General features: G+C 45.6%; 1 protein-coding gene across 5 annotated transcripts in view; it reads left to right on the top strand.

The window, feature by feature from the left end:
- The first annotated feature begins 706 nt into the window (after window positions 1-706).
- Window positions 707-19,595, top strand: part of ATP13A5 (ATPase 13A5) — a 34,221-nt gene continuing 15,332 nt past the window's right edge. The window contains exons 1-15 of one of the 5 annotated variants that reach the window (XM_026855041.1): window positions 707-974; window positions 5,235-5,408; window positions 6,551-6,697; window positions 6,915-6,985; window positions 7,069-7,149; window positions 7,692-7,761; window positions 9,962-10,096; window positions 12,409-12,481; window positions 13,263-13,394; window positions 14,010-14,180; window positions 14,404-14,561; window positions 14,848-15,036; window positions 15,283-15,344; window positions 17,958-18,108; window positions 19,369-19,452. In XM_026855041.1, coding sequence (XP_026710842.1) covers window positions 912-974; window positions 5,235-5,408; window positions 6,551-6,697; window positions 6,915-6,985; window positions 7,069-7,149; window positions 7,692-7,761; window positions 9,962-10,096; window positions 12,409-12,481; window positions 13,263-13,394; window positions 14,010-14,180; window positions 14,404-14,561; window positions 14,848-15,036; window positions 15,283-15,344; window positions 17,958-18,108; window positions 19,369-19,452 — 1,761 coding nt within the window. In that variant the 5' untranslated portion in view covers window positions 707-911. Of the gene's footprint in view, window positions 975-5,234; window positions 5,413-6,550; window positions 6,698-6,914; window positions 6,986-7,068; window positions 7,150-7,691; window positions 7,762-9,961; window positions 10,097-12,408; window positions 12,482-13,262; window positions 13,395-14,009; window positions 14,181-14,403; window positions 14,562-14,847; window positions 15,037-15,282; window positions 15,345-17,957; window positions 18,109-19,368; window positions 19,453-19,595 lie in introns of those variants that run through there. The other 4 variants (XM_026855042.1, XM_026855038.1, XM_026855039.1 and 1 more) reach the window with 4 other exon arrangements.

Raw genomic sequence — 19,595 nt, 5'->3', positions numbered from 1 at the left:
TTTCAGAATTTGTGACAGAAGGAGAATGGGGTGAGACAGAGCAATTTCAGGTTAATGCTTGAAAAATGTCTCTGACAGCTCTGAGAGATGGGATATGAGAGACTGGAAGATGCACAGTGGGGGTCCCAAGCCTGTCTGCTGCTGCTGCCTCTGCCAGGGGGACTGGTTGGAGACCCCTTCTCTCCCTGGCTCACAGGGGTTCACACTGCAAGCTGTTCAAGGGTCCTGTGTCACCCAGCTGGGCTTCTCCAGGAGTCATCCAGCCCTATTGCTCTTTCCTTGTAACTCAGGCAGCATTTGAACCAAAGTTCCTATTTGAGGCAATGCCCAGAGCTAGTGGGGAAGTTCAGACTGAATTCATACCTGAAAAGCACTGCTCCAGCATGTGCCTCCACTGCACTGAAACCAAGCTCAGGCCCAGACACTTGATCTCGCCAGAGCAGATGCTTCTCTCTGACATGCTGGAGGTGGTTCCTGGTGCTAGGGTGGCTGTTCTGGGGTCAGCTCTGTGTGGGGATTCCAACCCTTCTCCTTGCCATGTGCCTCGATGTCCCTCCGAGCGCTGCGCAGAGCCGTCTCCCCAGCACAGGGTCACGGGTGCCCTCCCTCCCTTGGCCACCAGAGCTCTGCCCCAGCCAGTCCCACCCCAGTGAATGCAGCAAAGCCAGGAGGCGGAAAAACACACGTCTTACATAAGCCAGGCATTTAAGGGCTTTACACGTGAGGGTGGATTTTCCTCCCTCTCCTGGGAGCCTAATAAGAAGCGTGTGCACTGTGAGACTTTCAAAGGCAGCAGACAGGACCATGGTGAGAGTGACTTTAACACTGGCCTGAGTTCAAGTCAGTAACTGCATTCAACATTGCTTGACCCCACCAACAAGGACATCCAGGACAGAAAACAACGTGGTCAGATGGAGAAAAAGCTTTGGAAGGATCATTGTGTGCTCCTCAACAAGGATGAAGAAAATGAGCTGGTAAGGAGTGGGGGACCGCGCTGGGTTTTGTTTTCCTTGTGCGCCTCTTTTCCCACATGCCCATTTTGGATATGCCTCCTCTGCTTCTTCACCTTCACTCCCCATCCAGGTGCTGTCTCTTCAACGCTCCTTGATGACTTTGGCAAATTAAGGGTTAAGTGAGAAACATATGACTTCAGTTCAGAAGCACAAAACATGGAAGAGACCTCTTTGCCCACCAGAAGTCATCTGGCCAGGGAGCAGTGTCCCTTTTCCCGCTGTTTCATTGTTTTTTCCATCCTAATTGTGAGGATCTCTAATAATGGGTACACTTTCCCTTACTGGGTCACCATGTATCAGAAAGCAAGACATAGGAAAGGGGCTTACAAATGAGTTTCATCTTGGACAGTTGTTTGAAGTAGTGATTAAATCACTTCTGAAAAGTAAGGATCTTTGCTGCTTTCCAGGTCTAGGAAGATTGGGCAAATGACCAAAATCTACTGCAGCTCTCATGGTAGGAATCCCTTATTTCTCACTCTTTTACAGCAGCTTTTATGGAGCTACTCTGTCCTTACAAGGGGTTTTTATAAATGTTAATTGAATCTTTCTGTCTTTGATTGTGATTGATTACTGATTATGTGCAGCAGCCTGGAACGGCTGCACTAAGTTAGTGCTTTGCAACACAGTGAGTTGGAAACCCTTCCTGCTAACATGGAGTGATTACACAGAAACTGATGAGGGTGGGAGTAAGACTTTCTCCATTAGCTTTCTGTGCAAGGAACAACTGGGATCCAGATATCTCCCATGCACAGAGTGGGCATGGAAGTAGATGCCTCTGCACAGGTGTAAAATACAGTCCTGTCACTCCTGCATTTGCAGGAGATATATATGTGCTGTGTGTACGGGAAGCACAGCGGCACACACCCCCAGGACAGGACTTTCTGTCCTCTGCAAGCAGAGGCTCCTGGCAGGTGCTTCCCAGCTTCTTCAGTGTCACTCTTTGCCAAACCCTGGGGACAGAGAAGGTGCCTCTGTCATGGGAATGCAGGTGCTCAGGGCATGCACAGGTGGGAGAGATCCTGCCCTGCAGAGCACACCTTGCACCTCTGGATTGCTTGCAAGGCTACTAATAGCAGTGGGGCTTCAGCTTTCCTGGTTGCCTTCACTAAATTCCTGCTGTGATTTGACTGCTGCCCGTGTGAACTTGTTTCAGGCCAGGGAGCTCAGGCCAGTTGCAGCAGCCTGGGTTCAGCACAAAATAAAAAATCTGCTGTGGGAGGCAGGTAAGAAGTCAGCTAGGGATCACCTATGTCCTGCTGATTGCTACAGACAGTGTTGTTCTGTGGATCACTGGTGTGTGGATGTGGCCCTCAATGCCCGCCTCTGCTTGCCTAAGAAGCAGTGGGGATGCCAAGTCCCTGATGAGGATGGAGGGCTTGGGTGGCTGGGTGGAGTGATGCTGTTGCCGCAAGCAGCCTTTTAGCTGGGAGTCTGTGTACCTCAGATGAGCTGCACCCACTTCCAGGAGACACCTCCCTTGCTCCATCCAGCCTGAGGCTGTAACCTTGCTGGCAGAGAAGGGCCCTGACTCTGCCCTGGATGCTGCTGACAGTCTGCCTTGTGCAAGGTAGTCTGCGTCAGGCCAAGGGATGTTTTTCATAATATAGATTCCTGTGGTCCTGTTTGCTGGAGCAGCCTTGCTTCCAGCTGCTGCACTTCTTGGAGAACTCTTCTTACTGCAGGCAGGCTCAGTGGGGTACATCAGCCACGAACACAGGTTCCCTCAGCTCTGGCCTTCAGTACTTCCTCCTAGGTCCTGTGTGAATGCCCAGTGTGTATCCTCTGAGAACAGGCTGGGTACTAGTCTTTTTGATTCAGAATGGGACTTGGTATGAGAGGAATGTTGATAATTATACTGATGTTTTTAGTTGCTAAGAAATCAAGGACTTTTCAACTTCCCATGTTCTGCTAGTGTGCAGGTACACAAGAATCTGGGAGGGAGCATAGCCAGAGCAACGGACCCAAATTGCCTAATGAAATATATCATATCATACAACATTGTGCTCAGTATATAGATGCGTGTGGGCCGGGAAGCTCATGCTCTCACTTCCAGGACTGTGGTTTTGGGATTCTCTGTCCTGTGCCATTGCTTGCCAGGAACACGCTGGGCATCAGTCGGTGAGTGGTGAGCAATCACATTGTGCATCACTCGTTTGTATATTCTGTTATTATTGTTATTTGTATTTTATTTCAATTATTTAATTGTTTTTTATATCAACCTGTGAGTCTCCTTACCCCTCCAATTCCCTCCCCATTCCCTGTGCAGTGGAGGGCGAGCAAGTGGCTGCGTGGTGCTTGGCTGCCAGCTGGGTTTAAAGCATGGCACATGTCTAATGCATGTCTGGGTTCCTCAGTTGCAGTGCTTAGCATATAGCTGTGTGGTAGAACCCCACTTGCTGGCAGCAGCCCATGTTCGGCTCATGCTAGAAATCCCCAAATGCTCTCACTGGGTGACTCCCAGTTTTGCCCTCGTCCAGACCTAATGCCACAGCTCTTCCTCAGCCTTTTCCCCACCTTTGGCTGCAGACTGATCCTCTCCAGTCCCTTGTGGGTGATGGATGAGTTGTGGTCCCACACACATTTGTCATTCCAGACGCCCCTGTAACAGGCTCCTTGGTTTGCAAGCTGGCATTTGGAGTGTTTTTATAAAAATCCTGCTATGAAAAGGCAAGCAGATGAAAATCGCCTTGAATTTCCTTAGTTGTGGACACTGTGGTTTGTCCTCCCACCCTGAAAACACCATCGTAGTTATTGATTTAAACTTCTGTGGCCTCTGAAGTAATAATATTTTGTATACAGCAGGGCTACACATCTAAAGGCTAGAGAGCTGGTTTGGAATGGATTTTGCTAACCTGGTATAAGGCCTGCATGATTATCTTTATTTCAGTTGAGCTGCATTGATTTCAGCTTAGTTTATGTTGATTATGATCAGAGTTCAGATAAATCAAGTTAACTCCTCTCTTAAACCTCAATAGGTGCTTATTACATTGCCTCTAAATCACTTGAAAATTATATTTGAAGTTGAACCAGTAAAATTGTTTGTACAAGCCCTCTTGAAGGAGTCTGCTTTGTTGCAAGCTCTGTCCTGCAAAGCACCAGTCGTCCTTCTACCACAGCATGGGTGGCACGAAGTGAGTCCCGTTGTGGGGGCTGCCTGGGTTCCTTCCCGTCTTGGTGCCTGTGGGGAAGCAGAAAGGGACAGACACACAGCTGCTGAGGGGGTGGGTGTGGGCTGCAGGGCCAGCGTGGCACCTACCACCTACTGTCGTGAGAGCTGTGGCCACATGGATGTGGGTGATGTGTTCAAAGGGTTGGCGTCTCTGGGTGCTGTGAGCCACCAGCTGTGGATTGAGCATCTCCCCGCTTCACTCATGCCCTGCAGGGTGCTGAGAGGGCTGGGAAAGCATCTGCTGTGAAGAGAAGGATCGAGTTATGCCAAGTCCTTAAAGTTATTTTTAGCCTCATGGGCAGGTTTAAAGTGAATCAAAGGGTACAAAAATCCAAAGTTCTTCTTAAGGGAAAAACTAAAGCTATAGATTTAGCAATCATAGACAATGGAGCATCACTGGATAGATGACTATTGGGCTATCAAAATGAAAGGGCAAGTGGGGAAGATGACAGATGACCTGGGGAATAAATTGGAGGAAGAGAGTCTACAGAGCAAAAAAGCCCTTCCATATTTGTTTTCAAGATAAGGTGTGCCTGGTGGAAGATAACATACCAGTAGGTATGGTACCTGATACCCCAGAGGAGTTGCTCCGGGCTTGGCAGTTTTCTTTCCCTGAGACAGATTCTGTGCCCCTGCTGCAAGGTACATTTCAGCAGTCAGCACTAAGTTTGCGTGGAGACATCCTCCTCAGTGGCAGGCAGGGCTATTCGGTGCTAGCACTGCAGGTAGAGAAGTGTTACCGTGATGGGTCAGCTGCAGTCTTGATGGAAAAAGGTCCAGACTGGAGTTAACTCTTCATTAATCCTGGGAGAGCTGATGTGAGAACGTTCCTCTGTCGGCAGCATCCCAGCAGCATCCTCCTTACAGCAGCTCTGCTGTATTCTTAACTATGTTGTATCAATCAGCAAACTCCCATTTCCAAAAATGAGCTTGAGCGGCTATGAGGGAGGACTTCAGTCACCAGCCTTTCTTTTCAATTAGCTTGGGCTTCCTGATGAACAAATGCCAAGGTCAAACTTGTTAACAAAGGATGGTTTCTCTTTGCTGTACAGGAGATATTTGGCTACAAAACCCAAGGCTGGCGGAGGGTCTTCTGCACTGCTGGATACATCTTGTCCTGTGGGGCTCTGCTGCTGCTCTTTTACTGGAAGCCAGAGTGGGATGTGTGGGCAAACTGCATCTGCTGCAGCTTGGAAGAAGCAGACGTTGTTCTGCTTAGAACAACAGTAGGTGAACCCTCTTAACTCTTTGTTATTTGCAGAACCTATTGTTTTCAGAGATAGGTCAGCCTGTCTGTCTTTGCATGATGGTAGCGGGGTAATGACACTTTCCACATTTGGAAGTGGAGCGACTGGGATGAGCGAAGCTTCAGAAGACCAAGAGTTTTTATTTGCAGAGTTTGAAATACTGCAGAAAAGACCGTTTTTACACTAACAAGAGCGCAGCTACTCTGCCTGAAGGCTGGGCACCAAGCAGACCTCAGGCATTGCTGCTGCTGCACATCCACAGGCCTCAGCAGCTGCCCTCTGCCAGTATCTTCAGTGAAACAGCTCTGCCTCTTCCCTCCATTTATGTGCATGGGCAGCCGGCTGGCCTCAGCAGAGGGATCCTCTTCAGAAGTTGTGGCTGTTAGCAGCCTTTCTGCTTTAAAGTTATTGGAGAGTGCTGAGGAGATGGATTTTAGAGAGCTCAGTTTCAGGCACTAGTTATATTCTACGATTCCATGACTGTAAATTAAATCTCAATGCAATTCTAGCAGAGCAAGTGCTTAAGACACTTAATGCTCAGCGTTCCAATGATATTCCTAAAATAAATTCACTCAAACCACTACATGAATAATCTATTGCTCATTGTAACTAGTTACATTAGACTGACTAAAGGACAATTCAGTCTGACAAATGCATTATAGCAATAAAGCTGAGTTGCTTTTGGCAATGGATGTGCCCAGCACTGCAGGAGTTTTGTAGTGCGAAGCAGCTTGTGTTGAGGACTCAATGTCCACACCAGGAGTATTTCAGAAAGCTTTTACTTCCAAGTAGCTCTAGTATGATTCCGCAGACTGAATATCAATCCAGTAGCTATTGAAGCACTTCTTCTGGTTTAGTTTCATCTTTTCTCAATTTGTTCTGCATCATGAACCAAAGCAAAGGGAGATGACTACGAGACTGACTTTGAAATGCATTACTGATTGGTACTAAAACACTAACACCAGCATCCCTGTTACTATGGTCTTACAGTTGCTGTGATTGCAATAGTGCCATAGTACTGTAGTTCTGTGGGAATCTCATATATACTTCCCAGAGTCAGGAAACATTATATCACAGGCAACATTTTGGGCTTGCCACTGAACTGTGCTCTATTTCTCTAGGATGAGTTCCAGAGATACACCCGGAAGAAGGTGACCTGGATTGATTTGTCCACATTGGCACTACCTGTTGGTAGTAACTCAGATGGTCGTCTGGTAGCTGATAAAGACTCTGTCATAAACAGAGCCGTAATGAAGCCACAGTTAAAGGTAAATCATCTATAAAATGAAAGGTGTCAGGGAGGAGGTGGGTGAACATAGGAGTCACAGCATCCAGAGGCTCCCAAGGGTGCTTTGTCAGCATCTTCCTGCAAATACTGTTTACATAAGCTCAGGTTTTCTCCTAAAACATGGGGAAGCATTTCTGTAGCAGTGAGATGATTTTCCCTTGAATGGCAAATGGAGTTTTTCCTGTTTGGTCTTGCAGATAAGATGTATCCAGGTGCAGAAAATCCGTTATATTTGGGACTTTTCTGTAAAAGAATTCAAGAAAGTTGGGTGAGTGTCAACAGCCTTTTACAGACCTCTTTGGTAGAGGTGGTAGAGGACTCCCTTGTGTGAACTTTCTCCTGTTATCCTAGCTCATTAGAAGACAGCAACACATGTCAGAGCATACACCACAAGTTTGGAGCTGGCCTGACAAGGGAAGAACAGAAGATCAGGTATGGTCTACATATAAGTAGATGTGCGAGCTAATTGTGACAGTGTGACCTATTAGTCCTTCCTTTTGAATTCATGTGAGCTTCATGATACTCAGCAGTAAGGCAGTGCAAACTGCATGGGCGACATTTGGAAAGGTGCAAAATCAATATCCCTTACACCCTTGAGCTCATTATCTTCTCAGTGATGCCAGGCTAAGTCTGGGGAAAATGCCACCAGTTCCACTTGGGGTTCAGGGCACAGCAATCCAGGACTGGCTTCCTTTGCTCTTTTCTCCTTAAAAGCCCTCTGGAAAGCTCATCACAGATCTTAGCAGCAAATTGACAAGTTCTCAGCCAGGAAACAGTAAAATTCTCCCTCTGTGTAAAGTCCTCTCCGATACAGTATCTTCCTGACAGGTTTATTTGTCCAGTTCAGCCACGTGGTGCCCCCGGGACATTTTTAGAGAAGTGCTGATGTTATTTGGGTGTACAGTTTTCCACATGAAGTCTTACCCTATGTGACTAAGCTGTAACATGAGGAAATCTTCTCTACCTTCCTACAGGCAGCTGGTGTGTGGGCCTAATGCCATCAAAGTTGAAATTCGTCCTATTTGGAAGTTACTTTTTAAAGAGGTCAGTAACTAGTCAGACTAGTCTTGGTGACTAGAGGTCAGACTAGTACTTGGTGGGACAGGTTTGAAGTGTTTTGAAGACTTTACCTGGGCACACTGGGGTGGGGTGATTGATGCTTCATAGGCATAAGCCGTGGAGGAAAGTTGGTGAACGTCCTTCATGGCTATTAGCACACCTTCCTGGCAGAAGGTTACAGGGAAGAATATGAAGTTAAGAGGATGCTTGGTGCTGCATACTTATAACGGTTAAATGTTTCCCTTATGATGACTGTATCCCTTCTTGGGGAGCAGGAATGTGGAGGACTGATGTCCTCTTCCTCTGCTGTAGTCCCCTATGCATGACTGAACATCTCCCATGAGCTGGGACGTCTTGTCTCATGACTGAGCACTAACATGCACCTGGAGTGCTCATGCTTTCTGCAACTGCTAGGACTGACACAGCCACATCAGTAACTCTGTCCTTTCATGTAGGCTCTTGATATCTGCAGTGAAAATTTTATTGGTACGACTAAGTCACGTTTGTTCCTCTTCATAAGCCTTGTTTTAGCAGTTCAAAAGTAATACAAAACATTGTACAAGCTTGCTTGTGGCCTCAACAGCAGTGTAAACTGGGAGTGTGCTTTAGAATGGAGGAAAACAATTGCAAAATTCCTATTTTATAATTGCCTTGTTCACCTAGTAGCTTCCTTTTCTCCTATGACACAGGCACAAGACAAATTTTTTCCTGCATAAATAAGGGCACACTGCAAGACTGTTCTTCTACAGGGAACAAAACAAACACATCTTGTAAATAAGAGGAGAGACATGTATGGATGGTTATTTGCTGAGTTTGCATATAGAAATACTGGACGTATATTTTGCCAACTTGCAAGCAGAGGCTTCTCATACAGGATACTGTCATGTCATCTGTGTTCACTTTAATGGATTAAGGATGCTACATGAACATCTTTAAAATGGCAAAGAGCTATGAATGCTGGGACTCAAAGCTAGCCTGTGTCTGAACTTTAAGTGGAGTTTGTGTGAAACCTTAGAAAATACATGAAAAGCTCCAGGGCTCCTGGAATTGGTAGGATTTGATGTTACCAACTTTTCAGTGCCCTCTGGAGATGGTTTTGAAGAAAACTCCAGTGTAGCACTCTAAAAAGTTTATTTAATTTGACCTTTGCACTTCCATCCAAGGCTGAAGCTTCATGTCTGAAATATTAATGGTGATGCCTGAAGGCAGACTGGTCCCCATCAGCTTGTGGTATTTCTGTCCAAATACGGCTTCAATGTCCAAAGGCTGGCACCTTGATTTAGTGTCTGTCTCTTTGTCCTAGTGAATGTCGAAGAAAGGATTAAATTTTCATTGAGGGACCCAATTTGTCAGATGAATAATTCATTTCAGTTCCAGTCTTTATAGAGAAAGCTCTTTCAGTGGCTATTTTGGTTATACCAGTTCTACAGAAAAGTTGGCAGGCTCCTTCAGACAAGCCAAGTGGTGGGCAAATCTGACAAAATTCATCTAATTCTGTTGTTAGATACCATAATAACCAAAATTATATTCTCGGACTTCACTGGGGCTTGTGGCCTGTTTTAACATAACACATTAAAGTGATGACTGGTATTGTAAGGCTGACACAATGTAGAGTAACTAGAAGTGTGGAAGTACAAGGAAAGCAAGCCTTCATTTCAGCTGTAGTGTACAACTGATTACTGATGGCCCCACAGACCATTAGTTTACCATTTTTCTTTTTCCAAATAAATATGTTCATAGTGGCTTTCTTAAGTCTTAAAGATTTTTAGCGTAATTAAGTCTTCCCCCCCATTTGGGTGGTGTGTCCTATGTAGGAGTTACTTAGAATCTGAAATGTTAAGGTCACCTTTGTTAGATGGCTATGGTGGGAAACCAACCAACTTGAAGTCCCTTAAGTCTGACTTTAAGTTGCCAGCATAGTCACTGCTGCATAGTAACTGGTTAGCAACAGTTTTAATTACAAACATCACAAACCACGTGTAAGCTGGTAAATTCAGACCTGAAGGATATTAACTCTCTAAAAAGTCATGAAAGAATGCTGCCTTGGGATGGAAAAACAACCCTTTAAATCAGTGTTTAAGACCCCAGGACTCTGTAATGAAATGTACTCATCTCTTTCCACACTTGATCTCTCCTGATATGCGTTATGTCTGTCCCCTGACATGTGTTACACTTGCTTTTGCAGATTTTAAACCCCTTCTATGTGTTCCAAGCCTTCACCCTCACTCTGTGGCTGAGCCAAGGCTACATTGAATATTCTATGGCCATCATAATCCTGTCGATCATTTCTGTTGGCTTAACCGTGTACGACCTCAGACAGGTGAGTCTGCCTGCCAGCTCCCCATCCTACACTCTGCTAGCAATTTCATCTTATCACAGGCACAGGTAGATATTTATATGCTCTTTGTGGTTCTTTTTTTTATTGCTGTGTATTCTGCTGTATTACTATGGACTTATTGCTATAGAAGAGTTAAAAAGGTCATACCTGCGGGTCTTGATCTTCCCAAGAATTAAAGAAGATTGAAGTCTGATACCTGGGGTTTGTAAGACTTTATGAAGGTGGACTATATCTGTGAGTCTGGTTCTTAGTGTAATTTCAGGAGGATTTACTCCTCTTAAGGTTTGCCAAATAATGGGTCTTAAAAGCAAAGAGAAACATGACTCTATTTCTCAAATTTGTTCAACACTTCTGTCATGGATACAGATGCCTGAAAGAATTTTGTGATAGTCTCAGCTCATTCACTTTTTGACCTAACGCACTCACCTGTGGTAAACCTGAAACCTTCAGTCTCTATGGCAAAGGCAAATAGACTGAGCTGAGCCTTACGCAACGTTTGCCTGCTCATTGAACATCCTCCTGCAGCCAGAAGAGGTTCCTGGTGCTTCCTGCTGGAATTGCAGAACACTTTTTCTGGGAAATTGGAAAACATTTCCTTGATTTCTGAACCCACTTCAAATATGCAGGGAAGTTAAAAATCACATGGAGAAAGGATATAATAGGGAAAAGAAGAGAAACTATTTGGATGAAAGTACAGACAGGGAAGAGAGATAGGAACAGGAGTCTGGCAGGCAGCATTCTAGTCTCTCAGGTCTGGATATTAGGTATCACATTTCTCTGTATTGTTAAGATTTAAAACCAAAATTGACTGGGGCTTCCAGAATAGTGGTGAACTTTTTGTTAGTCTTCAGGAAAAATACAAAGATTAGAAGACAGCGTTGAGAATTACAGTTCCTGCAGTCAGCGTGGTGTGATTAAAGGTGGTGGCGGGGCTGAAGGGACAGCAGCTCTGGGGTGCGCTGACCTGTCTGGTAGGCTCATGTGCTGCTTCAGAGCCAGGCATGGCTCACATATTGCCTCCAAATTCACTGCTAAAATAATTCCTCCTGCACTGAATTACTGGGGAAGGGCAAGATTCAGCCCTTAGAAATGTTCCTTGATAAGGCGGTATACAGACTTCTCTGTGAAGTGCTGCCCAGGAGGAGGCAATAATTTGCCTTTCCAGGAGCTGGCTTTTGTTTGAATCAGCTCTTCTTTACCTTGGGCTGGTAGAGGTACACAGCATGTTCCTGACATAGGTCCCGGGCCCCTGGACTCACAGGACGTTGTGCAGTATGTGCTCACGGGTGTGCGGTGCTGATGAGGCAGTCCTGCGCACCCTCTGCCCCGCCAAGGGCATGCCTTGATTGCTGCCTCACACTGCTTTCAGCGAGGGCTTTGTGAATAGCTGGGGCTTTTGCCAGCACAGGTGTGTTGGCTGCACATCACTGTTTTGTATCTCTGACTAATATCTGTAGGATGACAGCACTCCCATGTTGAACAAATGCTCGCATCTCTTTAAGCACACCTTTGTACCTAAACTCTTGATGTCCGTCCTGGTATTGCAGAGCACAAAGAACAGATATGGTCCGTTCAGCTTTCTTTGGCAAAGTTGGTTTTATTGTGTGACTGACAATTTTGGCAGGAAGAATTACGTTTGGGGCCTCTGGATATTCTTCAAACTGGCTTGACATCTTCACATGAACAATACTAATGAAGAAATCCACACTCAGGGATTTTTTTTTTTTTTTGCAACTGCAACTTTTAAATCAAGATAAGGCATTCTCTCTAATGGCCTTGCAATGACAGTTGACTTCATCGTTATCTCAGGATATATAATTGTCTGAATTAGATTGCAAAAACTGGCAAAACACAGACACCCAGCTAAATTAGAATTTCTGTTTTTCTTCTTGCAATGGTAGTTTTGTAATGATACCCTTTACAACTTGTTGTCCTGTTGATAGCCTCCTAGCAAGGATAACAGTGTTGAGCACAAAGAAACCCCCTACTAAGGGATTGCAGATAGCAATTTTGCAGCTATCTGGCGTGAAGCAGGAACAGCCCCTTGAAGGTTGAGGGAGATACAGCAGCATGAATGGGAAGCAAAGAGAAAATCATGTCCATGTTCCCATGGCAGCTTGTTCTAGGTTAACTCAATGAACTCTCATCCTGACTTCTAGCAAAGGATGTGAAACCTCCCCCGGATAACTCAGCAGAGTTCAGTTTCTGTGATGTTAGCGTGGTCACTGCATTGTAACCTACTGCTTCACTTGAGTATTGGTGTTTCAACACTGCAATTGCTTTCCCATCAACAGCAGTCTACCAAGCTGCACGACCTTGTTGAGGAGCATAACAAAGTCCAGGTTACAGTCTGTACGAAGAGCGAAGGTGAGTCATCTGCGTCTCATTTTCCTCACCAGCTTGTATAATTAACTCATGTGTTGAAATAAAGCTGGCATTGCACAGCTCCTGTTGATTTCTACTGCTGAAACGTGAAGGGCGAGCTGCAGGGAAGATGGGGCAGAGGGAGGTGAGGCGGGCAGGGCAGCCTATGCAGTGCGGTAATGATGCATATGTATCATTATCATCTGTATCTGTGACATCTGTAATGATACAGGTGAACCTAGTAATTTGTGTTAAGAGTTGAGAACAGCTTGGAAAATTTAATTTCACAAACAAGCAACTAGATAACAACTTTGGCCTTCCGAGACCTGCTTCCCCGCTCTGCTATAGGCTACTTGTCAGGTAACTTGTCAAGTAGCTTGTAAGCGATTTTCAAAGAGTGTAGATACATGGCTCCCACTGAGGTATGCACTTTCTTTCCTGCATCTCAGTTCCTTGCCCATAAAATAGGGCTTATAGCTAATTTTACCTCCCAAAGATGTTGAGATGGGCAGTTGCTAGTCTGATGGGAGATGTAAAGGCCTTGGATAGGTTTTCTTGATCAGAGTATTTTATGGACACTAAGCAAAAGAGACTGAAGACACCCACTCGGAGAGAGATGTTTAGACAAGGGCTGATCTTTGCGCTGTTGCTTTTCAGCCAGTGTTGTTTCTGAGGCACTGGCCTTAAATCATGCAGTGTAGAAGTTTAGTGATGTTGTGTGTGACTTTTTTTAATTGCCCAGAACTTGTGCAGAAGTAAACTTAATTTTTGTATTGTTCTACAGGTTGCAAAGAGCTGGAGTCTTGTTACTTAGTCCCTGGAGACATGTTTCTTTTAGATGGGAAGAAGCTCTCTCTCCCATGTGATGCCATCCTGATTGATGGAACTTGCATTGTGAATGAAGGGATGCTCACAGGTGCAGCCTTGGAGTTGAGATGCTAAGGCCTTGTGCAGGTTCTCTGTCAAGGAGATGTCTATCTGTTCTGACAGCAAATTGTTTATTATAATAGTTTGCAGCAGGAGGTGGAAAAACTGTGGCTTTAATAATTCACAGTTGTCCTGGGCTTTTGAATACTGACATTGTGTAATACACATTTCTTATCCACATTAAAAACAAGTAGGGCTAATATACTGTCAGGAGTAGAAAGTGAAAATACTCAAATACACTGAATATATATTTTTTTGAGTTTTTGGACTCTGATCTTGCAGCAGTTCTGTTCAAGCAGAGAACATATGAGCACAAGGGTAAGTGTTATAACTAAACATCAAGCCACTATAAAGCATGAACTTAGTTCAGGGGCAAAATATGACCCAAGCTGCTTGATTAAAAAGTGCTCAGAGAAACCATCTGATGTACTCTGATACTAAAACTATAATGGCTGTGACCATAAATCCACATAGGTTAAGTACATAAACAAGCTAATTACTCAGGCAAGCTTGAGCACCTAAAGGGTGCTGTCACTTTCTAATATGCAGAATCTGACAGACTTTTAAATCCCCTTTAAGTGAAGCTGCATACTGTTGTTCTTAGGTGAAAGCGTTCCGGTTACTAAAACCCCCTTGCCCCTTGTGGAGAGTCTGATGCCCTGGAAAACCCACAGCATGGAAGACTATCGGAGACATGTCCTCTTCTGTGGGACAGAAGTCATACAGACGAAGGCGACAGGCAAAGGGCCAGCGAGAGCTATCGTGCTGCAAACTGGTATTTCTGTTATCATTTGCTAACCAGCAGAGTGAAGGTGGCAGCCCCAGAGCCTGGCAGGAGAGCTGGTTTCTCTTTGCAGTTCGAGCCCAGCACAGGTCTCCTGTCCCTGAGAAGTGCTTGTTGGCACCTCATGGCTAAGGCTTGTGCAGTGTCACCTGTTCTCAGACAGCACGGCTCTGGTATGTCATGGACACAATGCATGGCACTTGTCTTCACGCAGGGTTCAACACAGCTAAAGGTGACCTGGTGAGATCCATCCTCTACCCAAAGCCAGTGAACTTCAAACTCTACAGAGATGCCTTCAAGTTCATCGTAGGCCTCTCTGTCATCGGTGTGTTCGGACTCATCTACACTGTGTGTGTGTTTGTGTCCCATGGGGTAAGTACAAGGGATGCCTCTGTGCTGGAGGTGCCAGCTCTGAGCCCTCGGTCCCTCAAGATCCTTGGAATGTTGTTCACTTCTGTGATTAGGTTTTCTGATGCCAGAAATGGGGGAGAATAAGGAGGAGGTGGACAGAACAAAACAGAATAAGTGTGTCATCCGCAGGGGCAGAGCTTGGGGTGAATTGCTCCTGGGCAGGAGGGCCAGACCCCGCAGAAGCAGCGGTAGCAGGGTGGGGAGGCCGCTCCCACCCCGCTGCCCCTGTTCCTTTCGCTGTTTGCAGAAGCCGGTGGCCGACGTGGTGACTATGGCCCTCCTTCTCCTGACCGCAGCTGTGCCTCCCGCTATCCCCGCTGCCTTGACAACAGGCACTGTTTATGCCCAAAGGAGGCTGAAGAAAAAGAAGATTTTCTGCATCAGCCCACAGAGGATTAATATCTGTGGGCAGATCAACCTTGTTTGCTTTGACAAAGTAAGGCACTTTCTGGGGCACTGAAAGATGCTGGGGGCTGCTAGGAGCATGGGATATGGTTTTCTGACCTCATCTACCCTGATCTAACCTGAGAGAAACATCCTCTACAAGTGGCTGTGCAGCAGGGTCACACTCTGGGCAGGAGGCTTTCCTTACCCTGCCCGGGAGCTGGGGAAGGACTTCTGGGGATGTACAGGAGGAAGGGACGGGCAATAGCAGGGTAACTAGATATTTATTTACATTTAGACAGGCACGCTGACAGAAGATGGACTGGACCTGTGGGGCATCATCCCTTCCGAGGGAAGCCGGTAAGGAAGGATTTAATTTAGCAAGAACTAATCTCCAGTGTGAAGGTACTGCCCGAATGTCTAGTTAGGAGGGAGGCAGTTGCATAGGGTACAGAGAGACAGCAAATAGCATGCAGCAAGAGATGTTCAGGTACATCTGGGGAGGCAGAGTGCAATGGATGTCCCTGCTCATCTCCTTCCCTCTGAGAAGGGCATCTGGGTGCTGCTCTGGCAGACATACCTGTAAAGGTTGCTGCTAATTCAAGGCAAACAGAAGTCAGCAGCAGAATGAGTGCTTTTAATTACCCTGAGGGGATTTGGAGAATATGCACAGAGCTTTTCATTTATGTCATTCTCAGCACAGTTCAATAAATATTCTTAATCTAGTCAATAAACCTTTCATCATTGAAATGTTAGGATAATGCTCCTTCTGTTGAAATTAAGTGTTGCTGACTTTGGTGCCTGTCAAATCTCACCTACCTTATGTAAATGCTGTGAAAAAAATCCACGAGACCACAGATCAGACCTGCAAAGCTCAAGAGTCCTTGGGGACTCTCTCTAATGCATGTCAGGATCCATCTCAATTCCAAGCCTAAAGACCATTGGAATCCTGAAGAAATAATCACTATGTAAACTTTAAACTTGAGTATATTCAGAATTATACTATTTAATTCATATTACTGTACTACAATAGCAGACTTCAGCTCTGCAGTGCGTGTTATGCCAAACTCAAAATATTAATCTTTTGCAGTGGCCAGGACAAATCACACACCCCATATCAACTCCCAGGTTTCATTAGTGGTTGTTAATATATCAGATACTTCAACACCATGGAGATAATCATGCCATAATGAATGAAAGGATGAATTCATTATGAGAGCAGAAAAATCACATTCCCAATACTTCCTCAAAGGATCCAAATTAATGAGAAGAGATTAATAAATGTCAAACAATAAAATGCTCTTCCAGAGGGACCAAACCACAGGCACACAGGACAGTCACTTCTTGGCCATGCTTCAGTGCACAGGCCACGCCGAATAGGTGCATGTTGGACAGGCTTGGAGCCCACCAAAGGCAGACACAGCTCGTGGTAGTGCCCGAAAGATTTCCATCAGGTAGCCTTGTGGGTAGTGTCTGCTCACATGAGCAACAGAACAAAACTGCATCCGTAGATCAGAATAAATGCATGCCATAAAAAACCCCCTTTGCAAAGTATCAAAACATAAGGCCGGCTTTGTAGACATGTCCAATCTGCACCCAGCTGGGAACCAGTGCTGGTGGCTTGCCAAAACACAAGGAGGAGCTATTGCTGTCCGCATTGATCTCATTAGCCTATTTATATAATTACTCTCTTAAATGTACACATTTGTAAACGTGTTATAAGACTAGCTTCAGCTAAGCTGAATACTGTGAGGCAATGACAGTAAAGGAATTTCCTTCAACTTGCAAAATATCCTATTGTACATTTAATAAGATATAAATGTTAGTTGGTTTTATGTGGTGTTTAGCAGTTTCACGGTGTCTCTCAAGTATGAATTAATTAATAAGCCAATTATGACCAGGCTGAGAGCAAGGTATAATTTGCTGGAAACAGAACAGACTTGGATGGCCCAGAGGGACAACAGGTCCTGGATTCATTGTTCCTTTTAATAGAGCTGCGAGCTGTCACGCTGCTCACTTCCAGATGCATTTCACTGTGCCTGTGTTAGGAACAGGGGATGCTAATTGTGATCAAAGGTAAATAAAATCTATTTAAATTTCTCCTTAACATGCCAGCCTAAATGGTAATAGACTGTGTTCTGGTCTGGCAAACACAGCTTGTCAGCCAGACAGTTTCTGAGGGAAAAATGTGTGTGCAGGAAGAAAGGACTCTGAGAAACAACTTCCATGATTAAATTATAGAGCCTTCACCCAGACCAGCTTTGCACATGTGTGGTCTGTACTGCGGGGCCAAGGAGGGAATAAACCTCAAGGCTTTCCACAAAAAGAAGCTGGGACATGAATCATTGACAGCATGCCTTGCTGTAATTCAATAGGAGTGAACCAGCATACCCATTTTTAAATCCAAGGTGTGAGGGACAAGCATCTGGTGTCTGCCTCTGCAGATATAAAATCTACAGCTGGAAGTGAAGGTAGAGCTCCCTGTGGCTCTCCCAGGGGTGTGGAGTGCGGGCTGCCTGTGCTAGTCCACCCTGGTGGGTGCAGAGCACTGACCCGAGCAGATGCACCCCTTTTCCATACTGCAGCCTCACAAATCTTCTCCTAGGGTACTTTGCCAGACTTCTCTGAGATCCCTGCTGCAAGTTGTTTCCTCTCCGATAGTGTCTTCTCTGCTTTGTCCAATACCAAACAGCAATTGTTAAGCAGGACTCCTGATGCCTGTGCCAGGGTCTCTGAGTGTTTTACCATCTCGGTCACTTTGCATCAAATTGAACTTGTGTCAGTTAATTACTGGGTACTTTTTGGCCTCTTGAACACATCCGACCTGTTATCAGAAGGATGGGTAGGATGGCGTGTTGCTTGATGTTATTGGGCTCAGCTCCACTCAGTGCAGCACCTGTATGCACCAGCTGAGGACTTGTGTCTCTGCATGCCTCTTGTAGGCAGTCCCACTAATCCTCTGCTTTTAATCAGGTTTCAGAAAATCCATAAGTTCCCATCCAGCACTCCTCTGCCCTGGGGACCAGTGTGTGGAGCTATGGCGAGCTGTCATTCACTGGTTGTTCTGGACAAGAAGATTCAAGGAGATCCACTGGACTTGAAAATGTTTGAGGGCACGCACTGGGTAACATGACTCACATCCTCTACACTCATCCAAAGCAGGACACCCCCAACCCAAGTCAAACTCAAATACATGCCTGTAGGGGAAACTCCTTTTCAATCCTGGTCATAACAACTGGAATTTCCTCTGTTATTTCTAACTGCATGGCAAATTTGCAGCACTGTGGCTGCTTTTTGATAGTCTGGGAATCATTTTCCTTGGGGCTGCCTGCATTTGCTCTCTTAATTTAATTTGGGAACACTGGAGTGTAAAGAAGCAGGGGGGGAGCCTGGTTGCTGCTTGCTGGAAACAGGGGATCAGACCACGCCGCTGGGCATGTGGAGCACTGACCACAAGGCAGCCAAGGAAATGCACAGGCAGGTTTTCGTGCCCTTATGCTAAAGGCTGTTATCTCTGATTAGCAAAGGGACATCCCTATGGAGAAACCAAGGCTGAGCCTCCAGCTGAGTGACCAGCAAGTATCAGAGGGACCTAGAGAGGAGGCAAGAGATTGAACCTCAGGGCTCATCTGTGGGGATGGAGAGTTGCTTGGGTGGGAGCAGGATGGGAGGAGGCATGAGAAGGCAAGGGGCTGCTCTTCTTCCTGCCATGTCCTGGCCTGGAGGGGTTCTGGGTCTCTGCAGTTAACTGCCTCGTCATCTTTGCTTCTTCAACCTTTTGCTCAAGAGAGATTAATCAAGAAGTAAAACAGATGGCAGCTCTTTCAGCAGCACTGCAGGAAGGCATCAGGCTCACTCTTGTGGAAGCACAGGCAGTAGCAGAGCCACATGACAGCAGAAGGGGAATATGAGGGTGAATGAGCCTTGGCAGCACATAAAGTAACAGAGCTAAAGGGCTAAAAGCATCCTACACTGAAAATTACCACCCTGTTTCTGCACAGAACATCAGTGAGTCTTTTAAAATCAAGAGACTGGAAGATAAAGCCAGCCAGATAATTATTTCTCTTTCCCTTTATCATTGATATGGCATTAAATTTATGTGGAACTTGAGTTTAGGGAAACCACAGAACGTGACACAGGTTTTTACTTTCATCAAGTCAAAAGACACAGGGCCATGTAGGCTTTTGCAAAGGACAAAGCTGCAGGGAGGCTGTTGCTGACAATGGGTAGAAAGACCTACTGGATCATTAAAAAACACTTCTGGAACTGGGTGCCAGCAGTATGGGGGAAACACACTCCCATGTGCTGCTGCCCCTGCTTTAACAGGCAGGTGTGAAGCCAAACAAAAAAAGAAGTGTCAGAAATAATGCTTTTCCCTGTACAGGAGATAGAAGACTGCAGCACAGCTCAGGATGGGGCTGGTGCTCTCAACATCTGCGTCGTTAGACCAGGGATGAAGGCCAGCAGTGTAAGTCCAGTTATTTCTGAGAACGAATATTTTGTGTTTTCAACCTGCAGTGAGTGCAAACTCCTAGCATAAGCAGTATTCATTTACCTGGGCTAGCGATTGCAAAATGCCTTTCATCCGCTCTTGGGTACTGTGTTGCATCT

This window comes from Athene cunicularia (assembly GCF_003259725.1).
Source record: "Athene cunicularia isolate RWA chromosome 9 unlocalized genomic scaffold, athCun1 chr9_part1, whole genome shotgun sequence".
Taxonomy (NCBI): Eukaryota; Metazoa; Chordata; class Aves; order Strigiformes; family Strigidae; genus Athene; species Athene cunicularia.
This window is presented reverse-complemented; position numbering and strand designations above follow the sequence as displayed.